Here is a 24156-nt window from a genome sequence, read left to right as displayed (position 1 = left end):
TATTAGCGTCGCTGGTGCCGCTAGGTAGCTAGTTATTTTTTGAGGTTCGCCGCCATGTTTTTATAGCTTTAGGTACCCCCATAAATTTTCTAACGCTATAAAAACATGGCGGCGAACCTCAAAAAATAACTAATTACCTAGCGGCACCAGTGACACTAATACAGCGATCAGAAAAACAATCGCTTAGTGACGCTGGCAATAGGGGGTGAAAGGGTTAACTCTAGGGGCAATCAGGGGTTAAAACCTTTATTAGAAAATGTATGGGGGTACCTAACGCTATAAAAACCAGGCGGGCGAACCTAAAAAAATAACGGTCTACCTAGCGGCACTAGCGACACTCATACATCGATCAGAAAAACGATTGCTTAGTGACGCTGCCAATAGGGGGTGAAAGGGTTAACTCTAGGGGCAATCATGGGTTAAAACCTTTATTAGAAAATGTATGGGGGTACCTAACGCTATAAAAACCCTTGGCGGGCGAACCTCAAAAAATAACGATCTACCTAGCGGCACTAGCGACACTAATACATCGATCAGAAAAACGATCGCTTAGTGACGCTGGCAATAGGGGGTGAAAGGGCTAACTCTAGGGGCAATCAGGGGTTAAAACCTTTATTAGAAAATGTATGGGGGTACCTAATAAAGGTTTTAACCCCTGATTGCCCCTAGAGTTAACCCTTTCACCTAGCGGCACCAGCGACACTAATACAGCGATCAGAAAAACGATCGCTTAGTGACGCTGGCAAAAGGGGGGTGAAAGGGTTAACTAGGGGGTGATCAAGGGGTTAAAACCTTTATTGGGGGGGGTAGGGGGCTACCCTGGACCTAACACTAACTGCCTGACACTAACTGCCAGTCACACTGACACTAAATGCAGTGATCAGTAAATAAATGATCACTGCTATGTAGTGACACTGTGACAGGGGGCTGAGGGGGTGATCGGGGGGTGACTGGGGGGGATTTGTGTGCCTATGTGTCTGTGTGTCAGTGTAGTGCTTGTGCTACTCATTGTGTGATGTCTCCTCTCCTCCGCCAGACGAAAATACCAGCGGGAGGAGAGGTGACATCACTTCCTCCTTGCCTGTGTTTACAGTTCAGGCAGAGGAGGAAGCGGATTGGCTGGGAGCGATTGCGAGGGGGCGGACAAAAAACGAACAGCCGCCCCCTCATCCCGGATTGCTACCGACCACTTACCGACCGCCGCACGTAGCGGGGGGGTCCCGATCGGACCCCCGACCCGCTAGAAGGCATGGACGTACATGTACGCCCATATGCCTGTACGTGCCATTCTGTGGACGTACATAGTCGTGCGGCGGGCGTTAAGTGGTTAAATTTCATACCTGGGGGGTGTCTATAGTATACCTGTAAAGTGGCACCTGTTTCCCTTGTTTAAAACAGTCCTTGCACAAAATGACATTTCTAAAGGAAAAAAAAGTAATTTAAAACTACACGCGGCCATAATGAATTGTCGGGTCCTGGCAATACAGCTGAAAGTCATTGAAAAAAAAAAGGCATGGTTCCCCCCAGTCCATTACCAGGCCCTTTGGGTCTGGTATGAATATTGAGGGGAACCCCGAATCAAAATGTAAAAAAATAAAAATGCGTGGGGAACCCTGCGCCAATTTGTTTTAAAAAATGGAGTAGGAGTCCCCTCAAAATCCATACCAGACCTGAAAGGTATGGATTTTAAGAGGAACCCCGCGCCAAAATAAAAAAAATGGCATGGGGTCCCTCCAAAAATCCATACCAGACCCTTATCTGAGCACACGACCTGGCAGGCTGCAGGAAAAGAGGGGGGATGAGAGAGCGCCCCCCTCCTAAACCACACCAGGCCACATGCCCTTAACATGGCCCGGGATATGGAAAAACACGCCACCATGATCCAAATTCGCCTCCATGGGAGGCGCCCACCCGATTGACGTTACACCCGCCTTGACAGCTTTTAAATAGCTAAGGGCGGGGCCACCCATCACGTGCGCGTGACTCCGTCCCCTCTGACGCAATGGGGAAACGTTGCGGTGTTACCCAGTGACATGTACGGGTGACCCCGCCCCCTCTGATGCAACGGGGGTTTCCATCAGGGGGAAACCGCCGGAAACCCCCATTGCGTCAGAGGGAGGTGGGGTCACCTGCGCACGTGATGGATGGCCCCACACTGGTGGTTGAGTGTTTTTCCGTATCTCGGGTCAAGAATGGATTACATTGCTGGAATTTTTTTTTAATAAAGGACTTGTCCCAAGCTGTGTCTTGTGTTTTTTTAAATTATTGACACTTTTTTACCATTGTTGACCCTTCAGGTCTGGTATGGATTTTAAGGGGAATCCTGCACCAAAATAAAAAAAAATGGCGTGGGGCCCCCTGAAAAATCCATACCAGACCCTAATCCGAGCACGCAACCTGGTAGGCCGCAGGAAAATAGGGGGGACTAGAGAGCGCCCCCCTCCTGAACCGTACCAGGCCATATGCCCACAACATGGGGAGGATGTCCCTCGCCCAGTGGTTGTGGGGGTCTGCGGGCGGGGAGCTTATCGGAATCTGGAAGTCCCCTTTTCTGGCCCCCCCTTGTGAATTGGTAACGGGGTACATTCTACCCTAGAATTTCACTAAAGAAAGTGTCAAAAATGTTAAAAACCACACGGACACAGTTGGGATAAGTCCTTTATTAAAAAAACAAAAACATTCCAGCGATGGGTAACCCCCGGCTTTCTCCGGCAAGCGGGGGTTACCCAATGACATGGGCAGGTGACCCCGCCCCCTCTTACGCATCATGGGAGTTTCGTGTGGAGTGGAGACTGCAGCATCGCTTGACATCGGATCACCGCGGGACATAGAGAATCGATTACAATGCTGAACCAGGGTGGCTTTGGCCAATTATGGCTCAGGGGGTTTAGTACACGCCCCACACTATAAAAGGCCGCCTGCAAGTCGGCCTTGTGTCGTGTGTTGCGGTGGTTAAGAGAGGACAGAGAGAGTGTCATGTTTTTTAGGTAGATAGAGCAGGCAGGCAGGCAGGCAGGCTAGTCAGTTAATGTTACACGTGTGTAGAGGATATATATACATCCCAGGTGTTGTACATATATTTATACACTGTATAGTTTAGCTAGATCAGTTCTTCCTAATTTACTGGCAGGCAGGTGATTGTGCTAGCTGCAGCATTCTTACGTGGTTTATTGCCTGTGTCCTCTGTAGTTTGCACCTAAAGCTACTTGGTGTGTACTGGCCGTGTGCTCTGTAGTTTGCACCTAAAGCTACTTGGTGTGTACTGGCCGTGTGCTCTGTAGTTTGCACCTAAAGCTATTTGGTGTGTACTGGCTGTGTGCTCTGTAGTTTGCACCTAAAGATTCAGGAGCAGTAATTTTAATGATGCTTAAATAAAAAAATGAAAAATTCCTTTAAATATTGTACCTGCTGGGTGTCTATAGTATGCCTGTGAAAACGTCTTTGAGAACCCGGGTGTTGCCCGAGGGAACATGTATCAATGGAATTTTTTTTTTTTTAAATGGTCGTTTTTTCAGGAGTCCTGAAAATAACGACCGTTTTTAAAACTTTTTTTCCATTGATACATGTTCCCTGGGGCAAGACCCGGGTTTTCAAAGAAGTTTTCACAGGCATACTATAGACTAGAGCTGCACGATTCTGGCAAAAATGAGAATCACGATTCTTTTGCTTAAAATGAACATCACGATTCTCTCATGATTCTCAAAAAAACGTTTTTATTAGAAAAATTTACAATCTCTGAACATTAGGTTATCAAACCAAATGGCAATAAAATAAGCCATATAGAAACGGGAGATCATCAATATGACACTGGATAACACACATGTGAATGTAGTGGCCACATCCCTGGATTGTATAGAACAAACAAAGGACTGTTCTCCCTTGGATAGGACTTTTAAGGCCACAAACACTGAAGTGCGTTAGAAAATGGATTTATGTTTACATAAAGATGGATCATCTTACACAATACAATGATCAATGGTTAAAAAGCATAATAATTTGTTTTGCTTTGTTTGTCACATGTGTTATACCACACACATGACACATCTAGTGGTTAACCATTGATCATTGTTGTGTGATCCATCTTTTTATGTAAAAATAAATCAATTTTCTAACACACTTCAGTGTTTGTGGCCATAAAAGTCCCATCCAACAGTCCTGTGTGTTCTAAAATAAGCCATAATACTGAACTCTGGCTTCAAGCAAACACATTTTAAAGAAATTACAATGTAATGAAAAACAATGTGAAATAAAGAAATTACAATTACTTAAAAAAACATTCAGGTAACGGATCATCTTTACTGTCATACTGTGTTGCCTAAGAACACATAAGAGTGTAAATACAAGGACAAGCTTTCGGATTGTTGTTGCTGTGAGTGATTCTGAGCCTGAGTTTGGAACTGGTGCCCCTTCACTTAGTGCTGCTGCTTTGAAAAAGCTACCTAAGGTTGTGAATGTAGAGTTGTACTACTGGCCACATCCCTGGATTATTCTATAGAATAAACTTGGACTGTTCCTTTCCCCTTGGATGGGACTTTTAAGGCCACAAACAGAGAAAATTGATTTATTTTTACATAAAGATAGATCATCACATATACGATGATCAATGGTTAAAAATCATAATTTGTTTTGCCTTTTTTGTCACATATATTTTTATACCACTAGTGGTTATTGCCTTAATCAATGATCATTGTTGTGTGATCTATCTTTTTATGTAGAAAGAAAAAAATCTATTTGCTAACGCACTTCAGTGTTTTGGCCTTAAAAGTCCCAAGCAAAGGGGGGATTGGGGAACAGTGCAGTTTGTTCTAAAATATGCCATAATACTGAACTCTGGCAGCTGTACTACTGGCAACATCCCAGGATTGTATAGAACAAACTTGGACTGTTCCTTCCCCCTTGGATGGGACTTTTAAGGCCACAAACAGAGAAAATGTATTTATTTACATAAAGATAGATCACAATATACAATGATTAATGGTTAAGCATAATTTGTTTTGCCTTGTTTGTCCCATGTATCTTTATACCACATAATATAGTGGTTATTGCCTTAACCATTGATCATTGTTGTGTGATCTATCTTTTTAAGTAGCAAGAAATAAATCAATTTCTAACGCACTTCAGTGTTTTGGCCTTAAAAGGCCCATCCAAGCAAGGGATTGGGGAACAGTGCAGTTTATTCTAAAATAAGCCATAACACTGAACTCTGGCTTCAAAGCAAACAAATTTTAACAAAATGAATGAATGTAATGAAAAACAATGTTGTGAAATAAAGAAATTACAATTACATTCAAAAAACATTCATGTATCAGTCTCAGATAAACAGATTTAAAGATTTTTAGCTAGAAACACAAGCCTATCAACATTTTGTGGCTTCAGTGCGGAACGGCGACAAGTGACAATGTTTCCCCCTGTGCTAAAAACTCTTTCAGAAGGGGAACTGGTTGCAGGAATGCAAAGATATTTTCTGGCCACTGCAGACAATCTTGGATACTGCTCCTTGTGAACCTTCCACCAGACTAACGGATCATGTTCACTGTCAGTGTTGCCCAAGAACAGATAAGAGTGTAGCTCCAAGGACAAGCTTTCAGATTGTTGTTGCTGTTGAGCCTGAGGCTGGATCTGGTGCCCCTTCACTTTGTGAAGATTTGAAAAAGCTACCCAAGCTCTTTCGAGCCTTCTTTACATGACCAGTGGTGCCACTAGCTGTACTAGTAGTAGAAGGGGGTCTTTCCTTCACTGTTAGCTTTGACATCTCCTCTTTTAGTCTTTTCTGGACAGCTTTTTTGTTATCTTCATTAACGTAAGCCATCTTAAACCTGGGATCGAGGGTTGTGGCTATGTCGAGAAGGTCTTGTGTTTTTTGGTCCTGATATTTTTCCTCCAGATACGCCATGATCTTTGATTTCATTGTGCAAATAAGATCAGAGTCATCTTCCTTAACAGCCAAAACAGAAGACTGAAATAGGTGCAGAGCAGGTTTCACAGAAGAGATACTGACATACTGCTCTCCTGAAAGAGCATCTGTGAGGTCTGCCAGTGGGGTGAGGGTCTTGTCCACAGCCACCAGGACCTCTAAGGTCTTGCCATGTTGGCAAGAGGTGCCTAGCCTTGCGGTCAGAAGAGAGGACATGGGTGATGGCAGCTTGCTGCTCAAGTATCCTCCTCACCATAGCCTGCCTAAAGCCCCACCTTGTTGGGCACTCTGTCTTGAGCTTGTGGTCTGGTAAACTGAGTTGTTTTTGTGATTTTTATATAAGCCTCTTAGTGTAAATAGTAAGCATAAAGTTATAGTACCATCATCCTGGAGATCAATTTTGAATAGAACAAGGGTTAATGGGACCCCAGAGGCCCAAAAAGACCAAGAACAAATAAGGGGCAAATGGACTATACCGGTACTAGATAAGAAAATTTAGAAAGGAATTGTAGTAAGGGTAAAAAATATAAATCAGTTTATTTTTAACATAGTATCAAAAAAACAGGAGACACACATAAATATAAAATACATCAAAAACAGCGGTATAAAATTGTAGACATATTGTACTGTCAGAACATTTGGGGTTAAAAGAATATGCGTACAGGCCTTTATATTACGCATATTACATATTTTTCATGTTTTCCACATTCATATATGTTATGAGCAGGAGGGCAGCCATATTCTCTTCAAAGGGTGAAATTAAGTTCATGAGCCCATAACTAGACAAGGATTTTATGTCTTTACAAGAGACTATGGATGACTGGCTGTGCCATCTCCCAGGCCATATCTCTTTTGGGTTTGACCTACAGCCACACCCCCCTACAGTTGTAAACACACACTAGGTGAACCCTAACTCCTACAGCGCCCCCTGTGGTTAACTCCCAAACTGCAACTGTAATTTTCACAATAAACAATGCAATTTAAATGAATTTTTTGCTGTGAAAATGACAATGGTCCCAAAAATGTGTCAAAATTGTCTGAAGTGTCCGCCATAATGTCGCAGTCACGAAAAAAATCGCTGATCGCCGCCATTAGTAGTAAAAAAAAAAAAAAACTATCCCCTATTTTGTAAACGCTATAAATTTTGCCCAAACCAATCGATAAACGCTTATTGCGATTTTTTTTACCAGAAATAGGTAGAAGAATACCTATCGGCCTAAACTGAGGAAAAAAAATGTTATATATGTTTTGGGGGGATATTTATTATAGCAAAAAGTAAAAAACATTGAATTTTTTTCAAAATTGTCGCTCTATTTTTGTTTTCTAGCGCAAAAAATAAAAACCGCAGAGGTGATCAAATACCACCAAAAGAAAGCTCTATTTGTGGGGAAAAAAGGACGCCAATTTTGTTTGGGAGCCACGTCGCACGACCGTGCAATTGTCTGTTAAAGCGACGCAGTGCCGAATTGTAAAAACCCCTTGGGTCATTTAGCAGCATATTGGTCCGGTCCTTAGGTGGTTAAATAGTATTGTTTCTTTATAATGCCTTAACAATATATGTGTATTAGTAATTCATATATAAACCTGTTTAATACATAGACATTAGGGGGAGGAGGGAGGGCAAGGATGGCTGACAAGATAGCCAAAATAACTGGTCAGGCCTACCAGGGATGCCCAAGATCTATTTGGGACTATCCCACCGCAGACCAATAACAAGCCTGAACACCTTCTCCAAAATCATGGAGAAAGCAGTAGTACAGCAGCTACAACTCCATTTTGACACCCACAAACTCTTGGACCCACTACAATCAGACTTCCACCCAGGCCATGGCACAGAAACGGCACTGCTCAAAATATGGGATGATGCCCTCGAAGCAGCAGATGACGGAGTATTATGCCTACTGGTGCTACTGTGCAGAATTCGACACAGGAGATCACAAAACTCTTCTCATTTGACTCAAAGAAGTAGCCGGAGTTACAGAATCAGATCTACCCTGGTTCGCATCCTTCCTAAGAAATCGTTACCAAACAGTGAAATTAGGAGTTTTCACCTTGGAAACGCACACTATTTCTTGCGGAGTCCCTCAAGGATCACCCCTGTCACCCGTGCTTTTCAACATCTACCTCCGCCCACTCCTCAAAATCAATGGCAAACCGGACTTGTGCTACCACTCCTATGCGGATGACATTCAACTTTACTTTCAAATCACCGGAAAAAAACTACCGATATCACGGATTAGAAAAATGCCTGGCATTGATCGATGAGAGCTCCCTCAAACTCAACGGAGCCAAAACAGAACTTCTTCTCCTCCACGCAAACTGAAAGACTAAAGCTAGGACCTCATGACACCACCCACCATCCTTGGACAGATCATCACCCCAAGTACCAAGGTCAAAAGCCTCAGAGTCACCTTTGACTCAGAGATGTCAATGGATGCACAAATGGGATCAGTAGTCAGCGGATCCCATTACCTTCTCCGCCTACTGCGTAGACTCATCCCCTTCATCCTGGAAGAGGATACAGCGGTAGTAGTCAGAACAATCATCAATTCTCGACTCGACTACGCAAACTCCCTCTACTTAGGACTACCTAAATACCAGATTTCACGCCTACAAGTCATCCAGAACATGGAAGCCAGGCAGGAAACGGGGGGAAAAAACCCTGGGAATCCATCACTTCATCCCTGATTGGCTAACAGTAAAGGATCGGGTCACATTCAAGACCCTCTGCCTCACACACAAACGCACACAAGGAAAGGCTCCTCAATATTTTTGCGAGAAAATAAAACACTACACCCCCAATCGCACTCTCCGATCGACTAACCAAAACCTAAACCTACTAACCAAGTCCCACTACAAAAAAAGGGAGAACGAGGATTTGCAGTCCAAGGACCACGTCTATGGAACGCTCTACCAACAAACATCCGCATGGAAGAAAACCATCGGGCCTTCAGGAAAAAACTTAAGACCCACCTCTTTTGAAGGATAAGGATGACACCGGATGGAATAAGCACCTTGAGGCGATTTAGTTCACATTTTTAGCGCTATACAAGTTATTCACTTACTCACTCATTCACCACATTCATCTGACCCACTATCTAGCCTCTCCACTCTTAATTTCTTAGGACCCCATACTAGTCCAAACAGGTTGAGCCCTTCACAGGGCTGTTATGTTTCAATTTTAGGAATTGTGTTGTTAATATATCACTATTGCTCAGTTCTATTCTTTAATGTTTGTTATAATACAAGGGTGCTGCAGTCGGAGCAGCTTACTTGAACCTATTCCTGACAAGGAGACATGGATTTCCACTCTCCCCTGGACAGGGGTCCTTCTTCTCTGGTTGAAGAAGACTTTACTAATGTACTGGAGGGACTGTGGGGACCCAGTCCCACATCCCCTCTGGAGATAGCTGCATCTCTTATTCAATGCTCTCTGATTCCCTCTGCTCTCTTTCTTGCTCATACTTTTCTTTCTTCTAAAAGTCCTGCTGGAAACTCTCACTTCTGCGTCCTACTTGATCTGAATCCTAAGCACCTGGGCAACTCATCCAACTCCCTTCCACAAGACCCGTAGGTATGTGTCGATTGTGCTCCCTCCCTATCTGCTCCATGACTGAGGCTGTCAAACCACCTCCCCCATTACAAATAGCATCCCACAACACACATGGTCTGAATTCTCAGGTCAAAAGACAGAAAAATGTTCAATATTACCACAACCAAAAGATTGATGTGATCCTGCTTCAGGAAACTCACTTCTGGCATTACCCGAACATAAAAAGCCTCTGGAATCAGGTTTTCCAATTAATTTCGTCCATAACGGGCGTGCTCACGACTCCTGACCTGGCTTTAGCTCTTCTTCACTTAAACAGGTTCCCACACACTGTGCGGCCAGTCATCACACACATACTTTTAGAAAAGCGTTCCATGTTTCTACAACACTGGAAATTCAGCAAGGCTATTAATATTTCAGATGTCACACTGGGGATCCATACGAACTACACGTTTGAAAGACTTATAGCCATTAATAACGTGAGATGTGAAAAGTTTGACGAATGTTGGTCTATTTGGCCCAAAAGCCTGTAACGTATTGAATGTTATTGTTATTGTCTTCTAATTTCTTATGTGTTTCGACATATTTGATGAATTTTGAAAGATGTGTATATCACTTTCCTCTGTATACCTTGTTTACTATCGAAAATATTCAATAAAAATACTGAAAAAAAAAAAAAGGAAACTCACTTCCCAAGATCGTACAACCCTAAGTTTATCCACCCTAGATACCCTACTTTTTTCCTAGCTACAGCAAAAGGCAAAACAAAGGGGGTAACAATACTCTTTTCGCACAACTCAAATTTTACACTCCAGATCAGGACGGTAGATTCATCATGCTCAAAGGGGTACTAGATTACCAGCTCTACTCTTTTGTATGTTACTCTGCACCGAATCGAATACAGGCAAAATTATTTGCATACATTTTCCAGAAGGTGAGGGCACAATTGTAGTTGGGGGGGATTCCAACATGGCCTTTGACTCAGGACTTGACAAAAAGCACCTGACGGGAGCACAATCAACTCGTCCTCCCAAACAAAGCCTCCGAATAGCTAGGCTCATTCACCAACAAAAACAAACATATATATCTGGAGAAAACTCAATCCCCAAACACGAGACTTCACACACTTTTCGCACCCGTACCAATCCTTTTTTCAGAATTGACCACATTTTCTTGTCCACGATGCACATACACCTAGTGCACAAATCATAAGAGAGTCAGTGTGGTCAAACCACTTTATAGTTTTCCTTCTTTTACAAAGACCCCAAGGCACTAGAGGAAACAGTCACTGGAGGCTTAATGAATCCATCCTTAGTGACCCGGTAAGAACTACTGAAGTTGAGAGAGCCATCAATGACTATTTCCTCCTAAATGACATGGAAGGTGTAGCCCCAGAAACATTATGGGCGGCCCATAAAGCTACCATTAATGGGAAATGTATTCAGATCTCTTCTCAAATCCGCAGAGCACACAAACTGGACATAGATAAACTAGAAAAGGAATTCCTTAATATTCACAAGCAACATAAAAGGGACCCTAGATGAAGCCAGATTAGCGTTAAATTTAGCTCTTACCTTCAAGGCGGAAAAGAGTCTACGATGGAGTGGAGCCCGATTCTATCACACGAGGGATAGAATGGACTCAATGCTAGCTGCCGGTCTTACACCCAAACCTCGCTCTCACACCCTTTCAAAAATGTGCCTCCCTAATGGCTTGGGGACGCATAACCCACAGAGAATTATGGGCGCCTTCCATGACTTTTATAAAAATCTTTATAGCGGAGGGGCACAGGAAGATTGGAGTCCTTTTTAGACTCTCTACCTATTCCCAAGCTTGGAGACCACCATAAAGGAATTGGAATCTCCAATAACGGCTGAAGAGGTAGCCCTGGTTATCAAAAACTTGAAATGGGGATCTGCCCCTGGACCTGATGGCTTCTCAATCACCTACTATAAAACATTTGCACCCATCCTTTCCTGCACGCTTCTTTAACACATTAAGAAAGGGAGCTACCCTGGAACGCTTACTTAATTCAGCCTTTATCACTGTAATCCCAAAACTGGGGAAAAACCCAGGGGAGGTTAGCAACTACAGACCTATATCGCTGATAAATAATGACCTGAAGATATTAACCAAGATTCTAGCAGACAGAGTTTCTTATACATTCACAAAGACCAAGTTAGGTTCATCCCAGGAAGACAAAAGTCCAGATTATATTAGACGGGCAATAGACGTTATTTCACTGTTGCACTCGGGATGGGATGGGATGGGGGGCAACCACAAGAAGGACTTCTTTTATCTATAGACTTGCAAAAGGCCTTTGACTCTGTCTCCTGGCCTTATCTATTTAATACAATGCTGGGGGTTCGGCCAGAACTTCACTAACACTCTAAGAGCATTATACTCGTTTTTCCCGTAGCCCGTGTAAAGCTTCAGGGATACTATTCAGAGCCTTTTCTGATCTCCAAAGGGAGATGCCCATATCCCCCCTGATCTTCGCAATAGCAATCGAAACTTTAGCAATCGCAATAAGGAGCCACCCGGATATCCATGGTGTACGTTGTGGCCAAAACGCACATAAATGTGCACTCTTTGCAGATGATCTGCTTCTCTTCATCACATCACCACTTATCTCACTACCAAATGTCTGCCGCCTATTGTACAACTTTGGAAAAATCTCGGGACTCCTAGTCAATATGTCAAAATCACAGGGCCTCAACATAAATCTTCCAAACTCATTAGTCTCCCAATTAAAAAGCTACTTTCTCTTTTCATGGAATGAGAATAACATTCCTTATTTAGGGGTGCACCTCCCACATAGGTTAGATAAAATATATGCAACCAACTACATACCATTATTTAAAAAATTGGATTTGCGTGACTGTCTCGACTTAATCTATCTTGGCTAGGGAGAGTACATTCCATGAAGATGACATTTCTCCCATGAATCCTATACCTGTTTCGATTCCCACCCATACCTATTGTAACAGACCATCTGCGAAGCTTCCAAGCGAAAAATATTAGCTTTGTCTGGGGTTCGAAAGGACACAGACTAGCTAAGGGGATACTTTTTCGAGCCCGAAGCAGAGGAGGGATGGGTCTACCTAACCTACTCAAATATTACCAAGCAGCCCAGTTAGCCCAGATATTTTTTCCTCTAGGTTTGCTAAACCCGATTGGGTGCATATGGAAAGAGAAGCAGTACCACAATTCACGCTAGACTTCTTGATGTGGAGTCACCCAAGCAAACGACCTGTGATTCTCGCTCCAACGCTTTCTCACTTCATGACATTATGGGATAAACTCAGAATTCTCCCAGGGCTGGTCTCTCCGATTCGTCCGCTAGCTCATCTCTTCCATAATCCCCAATGCCCACCAGGCATGAACATTAGAGCCTTTCAGTAGTAGCTAAACAAAGGGTTGTACAGAATCTGCCATTTTTTTTATTTAACAGGTCCTCTTACCCTAAATCACTGCATCAATAAACTCGAAATGCCTTTGAATGAAACATTCAGACACCGACAAATCTCACACACCGAGGTATACATAACACGTCCCTGATGAAGGCAGACTTAAAAGTTCTAACAAGATGGTGCTTAGTCCCAGACTAGCAAAATTGTATCCATCAACCTCCCCATTATGTTTCAGAGGGTGCACACATATAGGATCCATGGTCCACATATGGTGGGAATGTCCAAAGAGGATTCTGGGATAGAATCTTTACGATTATCAGAAACACCACTGGTCTGTCCCTTACCAAGTCCCCTCACATAGCATTGTTGAACTTTCCAATCGAAAGGACCACTAAAGGTAAGAGCCTAATTCACTTCATCCTCCTAGGAGCCAAACTGACGATAGCGAAAGCATGGAAAAAGCCCACTGTTTCGAGTACCCAGGCCAAACAAAAAATATCATGGATCATGGCCCAGGAAAAGATGGTCAGTATCCTCCAAGACACGAAAAATGTAAGGCCACCTGGGAACCATGGCCTGACTACATGCACGTATCTCTAACACCTTCGTAGGACCTGATCAAAATTTGTTAAAAGTAGCATTCCAGCAGCACATCTTAATCTTCTCTTTTTTCATCATCCTCTCCACCTGATCTATTCCTACCCTTTCCCTTTTCCACCCTTCTTTACTTCTCTTTCCATCCTTTTCTTACTTTCACCACATACAGCGGGCTACCAAGTTCAGAAGGTAACCCCCCCCCCCGTTCTAGTTAAAAAACACATAACAGAGCCCACCTTGGTGGGGAACAAGACATATAAACGATGCATGAGGGGCGAGAGCGTAAGGTATGTCCAGACTTAACATCCCAGCTGGAAGTCTATGGGACACATAATTCAAGTGGACATACATCCCCTTTTAAGGATAAAGATGAAGTATTGTTAAGTGATTGAAATATCCTAACTATTAGCATGCTTTACCGCCTACCCAATGTACGATTGTTCCTAACCCACAGAAAACTGTACACTCTGTAATCACACTGTGGTAACCTTCGCATTATTCTGTCTTCATTATATTTTTATTTGTTTCTCTTTTTAAAATCTCAATAAAAAACGATTGAAAGAAAAAAGCCTAAAAGTAAAATTAATGCAGCCACCACATTTAAGTATTGGTAAGTTGTAAATTGTATTCCTCCCCATTTACAGCTGATTCGGTGGGACGGCCAGTGGGTCTACCCTGGGGAATGTTGGTGGTGGTCAGGCCCAGGGAAGGGGGAGGCAGTACTAAAGCTATGTAAGGGGCCCCAACATTTCTGATGTCTGCCCTGGCCATAACCACAGTTTTAATTGACCTGCTGACTCCCCCTTTCTTATTTTTTGTACCCTGATACCTCTAGCTACATTTGTAGGAAGAGGAAGCATTTAAAACAAATTCCTAAAAAAGAGCAAAAAAGCAAATGTAAAAACACAATGAATATGTGCTAAGATTTGAAAACACAAATAAGTGCACATACTTAAAAAAGCAAGACTGTATTTGAGGCTCTCCCTGAAAACTATTAATATGGTAGATGTAGCTTCTACAAAAACTGAGTAAGTCCAGAAAGTTTGCATAGTTAGCCAATAAAAGGGTAATATTTAAACTTCAAACCTTCAAACCTTCTCAATATACATTGATGGCTATGGCATGAGACTCTTAAAGCAGTCACTTTAACTCGGCTTTGTGGACCTATTCTCATGGACCTTGTGGGATACAAAGCAAGCCTATTTGTTCAGTTTCATAATCATTGTGTATAAAAAGGAATGTTGGCTTAAATAATTAGATCCTACAAAATTAGAACAAATGTTCTCTGAATATACATATAAATGTCACAACATCCTGGTCATAGGATGCTGGAATTCTGACAATAATTAATTCCTTGCCAATCAACAAACAAGGAAGACGACAAGATCTGCCTTAAGCATCATTCTGGATGTATATAAAGGGGGTGGTGAATGCTTTAGACTTCAGAGAGCAATTACATTCTGTTAAATAGCTTTACACACATTTTGCGCCATCATGAAGATTGCTGTGATTTTCCTTCTTTTGGGCATCTCCAGCTTTATTGGTAAGAGCAGCTCTTGACAATGTATCTTTTAATATATTAATATTTGAAAAAGATGGAAACCCTAAATCAATGACAATCTGCTAAATCACTATGCATACATTTTTATTTTATTGTTTGCACATGAGCACTGCTGAGTTCCTGCAGCTCATTTGATGCTACTGCCTGTCTGCAAGGATTCAACTATTGAATGCCATTTATCTAAATAGGTTTAATGGTAACAAAGGTACAGAGCTGTCTATATTCCTCTTAAGAAGAGGCTGTGATAGGGAGACAATGTAGAAGCAGAACTGGGAAACAGGGACAGGCCATTGTTACCCTATAACAGTGTTTTAATGGAAAAATCACCAGATTTTATTTTAAAGAAAGCCAAGCTGAAAAAAAAATATTACTTTTGAAATTACTTTAACATGATAAAGCTTGTATGAGATTTTAGTGATTGGGTTAACATATAATCAATAAAAATGTTTTTCAAATGTATGTATAGTATTACAAACAATGCATGTATTCCAGTTTTTCTCAAAGATCACAGCCACAGGTCAAAAACTAATAAGGGAGTATAACTTTATAAATGATGGGTTTGGTCTAATGCTTAAAGTATATGTAAACCCTCACCTTGTAAAATAACCTATTCAGTTTAAAATAGAAATGAAAGGCAAAACATTTGTGTATTCATACATATACATAAAATAAATAACTTTTTTCCCTTTTTTATAAGTGATCAAATACCCACTGAACTTCCCAATGTATGGCAGTGCAGGTGGGAGGGGGGCATGTCAGCACAAGTCAGATCATTGGAGGAGACCAGGCTGAGTTCTGAGCACCATGCTCTCACGCCTAGTGTGGTCATTTTTTTTAATAGGAAAGCAGAGTGACTGGCAGGAACCCTGGGAATTTCACACACAAGAAGCAATATAAAAAGAACAGGATTCTTTTTAATACAAGTACATGGTACAGCAGGCACATATAATGAATATTAAATGTTGGGTTTACATTCTTTAACTGTACCTCAGGGTCTAAATACAAATAATTTCATCAAGAGTACCCGACTATGCTCATCCTTTCCACCTAGCTCCTCCATTCATAGAAGCCGTTACTATAGCTTCTATGAATGGAGGGGGTAAACCTTTCAATCATTCCCTATCCTCCATTCATAGATCTTGTTTCATTTCTAAAATCTGTAATGCTTATTTAAATTATTACAGGTGTTTTTATATCACCATTAATTTATGACGTGCTTACATACTGTTCATTCACATCAGACAAGACACTATTTTACAAGCATTAGGGCATATTAGGGCAAATTTAGATAGGATGCATTTAAACTATCAACAAGACTTTAGAGAGTGGGAGGAAATTGGAGTACCTGATGGAAACCAATGAAAGCACAAGGGGCCAAATTCTCAAAATAGATACGCAGGCGGAACTGCTGTTCAGCCTGCGTATATCTGTGCCTAACTTTGGAAACGATCCTCAAAAGGCTTTTTCCAAAGTTAGGCAGAAGATCTGACATCTGTAAGACACTTACACTGTCAGATCTTAGGATGCAGTACCGCATCCGCCGCTGGGGGCATTTCTCATTGAAATGCCGCTTTGCGTATGCAAATGAGGACTTAAGCAGATCTACAAAGCTTTTAAGCATTGTGATTTCTGCGTAAGTTCCGATTTGCTTGCGCAAAACTAGGTCTGCTTTTACAATGTGGAAAGTTAGTAACACCATGTAAAAGCACATTCAAGCGACAGCATTTGGTATGCATTCCTGAGGGAGAACTCCACGGCAATTTGTAAAATCAAAACCGGCATGGGTTCCCCCCCCAGGAGCATACCAGGCCCTTAGGTCTGGTATGGGTTGTAAGGAGACCCCCCCTATGCCGAAAATTCGACGTAGGGGGTCCCCCTACAATCCATACCAGACCCGTATCCAAAGCACGCTACCCGGCCGGCCAGGAATGGGAGTGGGGACGAGCGAGCGCCCCCCCTCCTGAGCCGTACCAGGCCGCATGCCCTCAACATGGGGGGGTTGGGTGCTCTGGGGCAGGGGGGCGCACTGCGGGCCCCCCCACCCCAGAGCACCCTGTCCCCATGTTGATGAGGACAGGACCTCTTCCCGACAACCCTGGCCGTTGGTTGTCGGGGTCTGCGGGCGGGGGCTTATCGGAATCTGGGAGTCCCCTCAAATAAGGGGGCCCCCAGATACCGGCCCCCCACCCTAAGTGAATGTATATGGGGTACATCGTACCCCTACCCATTCACCTGGAGGCAAAGTGATAGTTATTAAACACACAACACAAGGGTTTTTAAAATCATTTATTAGTCTGCTCCGGAGGCCCCCCCTGTCTTCTTTAGCTCTAATACCAGGGGGGGCTTCTTCTTCCGCTCTCCAGGGGTCTTCTCCGCTCTCCGGGGGGGCTTCTTCTTCCGCTCTCCGGGGGGGGGTCTTCTCCGCTCTCCGGGGGTCTTCTTCTATCTTCGCTGCTCTCCGCTGTTGACTCGGCGCACCCCGGTTCTTCTCCAGCTGTCCGGTGCCTTCTCCTTCAGCGCTGGCTGCCTGCTATCTTCGTGTGTTAGCTCAATTACTAGCAGGCAGCCAGCACGGTCTTCTGTGACGTCATCTTCTTCTCTTCTCTTCTTCTCCCTTCTTCCGATGTTGACCCGACGCCTCTTCTCGCTGCAATGATGGAAGCGCGCCTTGCATCCGATTTATATAGGCCTCACCGTCCCATCATGCTCCGGTAGGTACCCACGTGGGTAGGCACCCACCACGATTTTTCGGCGTAGGGGGGTCTCCTTACAACCCATACCAGACCTAAGGGCCTGGTATGCTCCTGGGGGGGGGACCCATACCGGTTTTTTATTTGAAAGTTCTCCCTCTCAGGAATGCATGCCGAGCAACGCTGTAAATTTTTTTTTTTTTTTTTTTTTTTCCGGCGCGTATTTTTTTTTTCACCCGTCGCAACTTTATTGTCCCGTCGCAATCCACAAAGCCCGGCGTAAATTATGTTCGCGCGCTGCACGTCGGGAAAATTACGTCACGCGCATGCGCAGTACGGCCGGCGCGGGAGCGCGCCTCATTTAAATTGTAATCGCCCCCCGGAGAGGAGGACCGCCTTGCGACGGAGGCACTTAAGTTACAGGTAAGTGCTTTGAAGATACTTAATTTCTAGGTAAGTGCTTTGAAGATCGGGCACTTAGGTAGAAATTTAACGCCTGTGTAACTTAACTGCTGAAAGTTAAGTTAGGCTACGTTTTTGGGAATTTGGCCCAAGGAGTACAGGATTCACACTGAGGTTCCCAGTGCTCCAAGGCAGGTGTGCTAACCACTTTTTTCCCCACTATTAATACATCTTCCAATATTTCTTTTTTAGAAACAAGTAATGGTCTGCAATCTAAACTGAATCCGTTGCCAGTAAGAAACCCATTTATTATTGTGCTTTGGTTGTATAGTATATTGTATGGTTTTTATTTAGAGTGTTCACACTTAAAACTTCACGTATAACAGAACATTCATCCTCTTGAACTGAAGAATTGTCATTTACTGGGTGATTTCTACTTAGTGCTCATAAGAATTTAGTATTAAATACTTAAAGCAGAAGTAAACCCATCCATCTAATTATTTCAAATAAGTTACATTTCCGCCACGTGCGGTGTATGTAACCCTCCGATTGGTTGTGCTCTCAGACCATCAAACCATCCAATGGCTGGTGTCATAACTGATCACATGTGCAGCATCATGGCAATTGTAAATTAAACAGTGGTCAAGATAGCAGCTTCCTTGGCTGAAAAAAATCAGAGGCTTTACTTTCACTTTAAGTAAGTTTCTTGGTTTTCTGATGTTCCACCAGACAAACCCAAGATTCCCATGTAAAAGCTGACATTCTGAAAGCTAGTATTTGCATCCCCTTAAGCATGCCCCCCAAGATTACATTAGAAGATGTACTAGAGTAATTTTTATTAAATACACCCTAATTAAACCTAATATCAATATTTGCCTCAAGTATTGTTCAAGCATGTGTTCAGGGTGTAACATGTAATATGTTAATGTTGCATCAACTCCTGCACCTCCCAGACCAACCCCCCTCCCCCATCCCTCATTGTGACAGTGAGTGTGGGTTTTTCTCCCTGCACTCGATGTCAGAATTAAAAAAAATGCATCCTCTCTGGGCTCTTCCCAATAATACATGAACGTAAAAAAACTTGAACCTTTAGAACCACTTTGACTTATCCTCTAATATTGACCAGCTGATCAATAAGTTCTTTGTGCCTTGCCCTCCAGCATTGTTGGTGCCATACTGCAAAATTCAATAGTGTAGCTACTGTAAGATACCGCAGTGTTCACCAATAGACTTTTACATTGTAAAGTTACTAAAATAATTTTTTCATCTGTGCACTTATTAGTTGCTCCTTCTAATTAATTTGCCAGCATTCTGCGAGTGCAGAGACAAATATTGTTGTACAAAGCCACTCTTACCTCAGCATCTTCTTCTCCCTACCATAAGTGTTCAGGGAATTTTTCTTTCAGTGGCTTTGACTGACAATAAAGTAAGAAAAAACATATATATTGTATCTAGGGGTAGGATCAAAACTATTAATGCTCTTAAAATCATATTATAGAGGAAGTGGGTGATCAGTTATTTTACTTATTTATATGGTTAAGATGTATATAAAGTTTAGAAGCATGTGGCACTGCTTGAGGTATTGTCATTAAAGTATATCGAAACCCAGGAACAAAAGTATAATATAATATAATGTGTTTAAAAATATAATATATTCCAGTCCTAAGATGGTGGTGGATGTATTACTTTTTTTAGTCTAGGTACAGAAAAAATACTTTTAGTTCCTACTAGATATCCAGAGTCCTTAAAGTGTTTGTAAAGTAAACATTGCTGTCCTCACCTGAGCCATTTTTTTCACTGGTCTTCAGTCCCCGGCACTGGCATCTTAACTGTAGGCAGTTAGCTGTGACTCCTTGTGGTTTCACGGCTGGCTACCAACTGTGCAATGTGTAAGCTGCACTGTGCTTTGTCGCAGTCTTCTGGGACCTCGGAATTGTCCTAAAATGTGATGGGCAGGGTGAGGGTGGGAGAATTCAGCTTGTCCCCCCCAAGCAATTGCACGGAGCAGAAGTTGGAGCAGGTATCTGCCAAAAACCAGGTTGCCACCCCCCCGCAAAAAAAAAAAAGTGCCACATGTCAGAGAAGTTGGGGGGTGGGAGGAGGAGGAAGAGCACAATTTTCTCTTTTGGGTGAAGTTCTGCTTTAGGCTAAGTTTACACTGCCATTAAAAGCAAGCATTTGAGAGGTGTTAAAAATGCCCCTCAAATGCCTATGCAAATGATCCAATGGGACAGCACACAGTGCTGTTCACATTATCAAAGCATGAAGCGTTAGCATTGGGTCGAGTCAGGTGGCATTTAAAGCCTTTCAATGCCTCCAATTCAAGTCTATAGTAATGCTTGGCCAATGTTCTAGGAGGCCTTTGGGCCACAGTTGCGGTGTGTTCAAATTAGTTCATTTCATGCAATGTCACTTTCCATTGTGGAGCAGTTTCTACAAGCATTAATGCTCATCAAACGTTTCAAACTTGCGCATAGGGAGCGTTTTTAACTTGTTATTAATGCTTCTAAAATGCTAGTCTAACGTCCATACTAAAACTCATTGATGCCAGTTTAACGCACATACTAAAACTCATTGACGCCAGACTAACGCCCATACTAAAGCTCATTAACGCTCTAACACCCATCCTAACGATATAGGAGAATTTGTGAAGCGTTAGAAATTTAGTCAAGTATGAACAGGCCCTTAAAGTGATACTAAAGTCTCAGTTTTTTTAATTTAAATAACAAACATGTTATACTTACCTGCTCTGTGCAGTGGTTTTGCACAGAGCAGCCCCAATCCTCTTCTTCTCCTGTCACTCACTGGCACTTCTGGCCCCTCCCCCTGCCAAGTGTCCCCACAGCAAGTAGGTTTCTATGGGGGCCCCCAAGCTGAGCCGCTGGTCTGTGTGTCCTCGCCCCCTCTCTCCTCATTGGCTCACTGACTTTAATTGACAGCAGCGGGAGCCAATGCCGCTGCACTGCCATCTCAGCCAATGAGAAGGAAAAGTCCCTAGATGCATTAAAGGGGTTGTAAAGGTTTATTTTTTAAATAACAAACGTGTCATACTTGCCTCCACTGTGCAGCTCGTTTTGCACAGAGTGGCCCCAATCCTGCTGCTCTGGGGTCCCACGGCCACTCTTGTGGCGGCTCTCGCAGCTCCTCCCTGCAATAGCTGACCCCCTCTGGGAAGCTCTCTCCTGAGGGGGGTAGCTTGCAGGTGCGCTCTCGTGTCATACAATCGGCGTCCATAGACGCTGATTGTATGACTCGGTCCTGCCCCCCAGGCCATGTCATTGGATTTGATTGACAGCAGCAGAAGCCAATAGGTGCGCTGCTATCATTCTATTTAATCAACGGTGAGACTCTGTTGAGAAGAGGTTGCCGGAGGACGCGCAGAGCAGGTGAACGGGCTCAGGTAAGTAAGACGGGGGGCCTGGGGGGATGCATAGGAGATAAGATAGAAAACATTCTGACTTTACAACCACTTTAAGGCTTCCTGTGAATTTAACTAAAATCTCAAACAATGTTTTCAGCCCTCTGAGTTATCTTTTATTTTTGTGTTTTTATTTGTTTCCCTTACTTTGTTTACAATTTGTTCTCAGAAAGATAAGGCTCAGATCTATGTCCGTTGCGTTGAGGCAGCTGTGGAAAAAGCTGAACATTTGAAGGTAAATTTAAATAAAATGTTTTGAAATATTATATATTAAATAGAAAGCACTGTTTTCCATGTATTTACCAAACCAAATGGCACTTGTGCCATTAATTTAGAATGACACATCAATGCACAATGACAACTGATAGTGACACAACACAGTGGGCCACAAGAGTTTTGAAGAGGGAGCTTCATGTTGCCCATTCCAGTCTCTCTTCCTGCAAGTCTGTGGTTTTGCACTTGCCTCAATAGGGCAATAGAACATTTCCTAATGACTTTCCCTTGTGATGGTGCATACAAACCACAGCTGCTTATCGTATCTTAGGCATTAGCCATGGGTGGAGTGCTGCCTTTAGAAAAACTTGGAATTGAATGTTGTCCTGCATATAATACAATGTGAACAATCTGTAAGAACCTATGCACATGAACATTGGTTCAGATCAGAATGCTTCCCTTTCCATGCCAGTCAATGGGAATGCAAAAGCAGCTTGATGCTGGTTAAAATACCCATGTATAGACTCGTTGCTGCCTGACTTCATAAACTAAAATGCAAATGAAAAATGGCCTGGTGATATATGTTGTACATACATTGTTTTCAGTGAGGATTTCAGTTATTTGGTACTCTTCATGCAGACATACCCTTCCTTTTGCAAACTCCACTGGGTATTCAAATGACTGAGTATTGGTAGGATGATGCACACCATTGTGGGCATATTGGGGTTTGACTTGATGAGAAGCTTACTTGAATTAATGCCTTCAAGATGTATGTTCACTTTGCATAGTGAATGTTCAAAAAAAAGGTCTATGTCCACTTTGAATATACTATCAAGTAAAATAAAAAAATAAACAGGGTTTCATTTTTGATGGCAGAGGGCTGGTTGATTGAAGCAAAAACGATTTCACCTTATTTACTAAGCTCAGAGAATACGCTTTTGAAAAATCAAACTAGATAGCTAGATAGATTTGGACTAACATCTTCAAAAAGTATGCCCTGTATACCCAATATACAGCATGTGTTTACTAGATTATTTTAAATGTGTGTACTTTTTGCAGAAATGTCCTGAACCAGAAAGGAAAACAAGAGAAGTATGCCTAGCAGAAGACCTAATACATACCTTGGTAATTTAGATTATTTTTATTTTTGTTAATTTTTTATTTAAACTATAAGGCTTGATTCACATATGTGCAGGTGAGGAATCCATGCATTATTGAATACGTTCCTAACCCGCAGGCAAAGCATGCTGTGAGTTAGGAAACGTGCGGAGGTGCAATTAATTTTTAATGTCACGCTCAAGCATCAAAAAGCGCAGTGCATTTTTAGGTGCACAAAAGGATTGGGGGCTTTTTCCCTGCGTTTCCTGCAGGTACAGCATCTGATTCAAATGAATGGGCTGCTGTGCCCAGGCAAACAGGACCCATACAAGTGTGAACCTAGCCTAATGCGGCGTACACACCATCACTTTATGTGATGAAAAAAAACGACACTTTCTGTGAAGTAAAAAATGACGTTTTTGAAACTTCAATTTTCAAAGACGAAGTTGCCTACACACCATCGTTTTCTCACAATGATCTTGCAAAGTGAGGTTACGTTCCACCACGTTTTACCATTGAAGCTTGCTTCATAAGTAGCTTCTGGGCATGCGTGGATGAAAAAACGTCTTAGAAAACGACGTTTTTTGCTACACATGGTCAATTTCTGTGAAGTAAAAAGTGCACTTTTGAAAAACGACACATAAAATTGAAGCATGCTTCAATTTTTTTTGGTCGTTTTTTACAAGACATAAAACAACGTTTTCCCCCACACACAGTTAATTAAAGTGACGTTTTTAAAAACGTCATTTTTTTTCATCACATAAAGTGATGGTGTGTACGCGGCATTAGGGTTCCATTTAAATGTAACATTTCTGTTCGGTGTGGTTGGTGATATTTCCCATCAGAATAAATAGCTCCATTCAAGTTCCAAAGCAAATGAAAAGTCAAATGATAGTGTAATGCTTCCCTAATGGATTTATCATCCTTAAAGGGTTACTAAAGGATTTTTTTTTTGCTGAAATGACTGTTTACAGGGTATAGAGACATAAAAGTTAACTGATTCCTTTTAAAAATGATTATAAATAGATAAAAATCAATCCTATAATGTGCCTGCAGGTTAGTTTCACTTTTAAACTGGTTTCATGTTCCTGTGAACTAGAGAGACACACAGAACAAAAACAAACAAATCCAGGGCAGTGTTTTGTTTTTAAAATGAATCTGATTGGTTCTGTTAAGTTTTAGACACACAGTAATGACAGCTTAGACCACCGTGAAAAGCTCCCAGTACTGTGGTTATAAGGAGCCAGACAACCAGGAAGTGTGGAGATCACAGCAGAATTACAGCAACTTCAAAGCAAAA

General features: G+C 42.4%; 1 protein-coding gene across 1 annotated transcript in view; it reads left to right on the top strand.

The window, feature by feature from the left end:
* Positions 1-14908: 14908 nt before the first annotated feature.
* The window catches only part of LOC120932240, a 40529-nt gene continuing 31281 nt past the window's right edge, over positions 14909-24156 (top strand). Inside the window, exons 1-4 of the mRNA XM_040344488.1 lie at positions 14909-15017; positions 18380-18420; positions 21715-21780; positions 22818-22883. Coding sequence (XP_040200422.1) covers positions 14969-15017; positions 18380-18420; positions 21715-21780; positions 22818-22883 — 222 coding nt within the window. The 5' untranslated portion in view covers positions 14909-14968. The remainder of the gene's footprint in view (positions 15018-18379; positions 18421-21714; positions 21781-22817; positions 22884-24156) is intronic.

This window comes from Rana temporaria, chromosome 3, assembly GCF_905171775.1.
Source record: "Rana temporaria chromosome 3, aRanTem1.1, whole genome shotgun sequence".
Taxonomy (NCBI): Eukaryota; Metazoa; Chordata; class Amphibia; order Anura; family Ranidae; genus Rana; species Rana temporaria.
The sequence above is the reverse complement of the archived record's forward strand: the minus strand, read 5'-3'. Positions and strand labels throughout refer to the sequence as shown.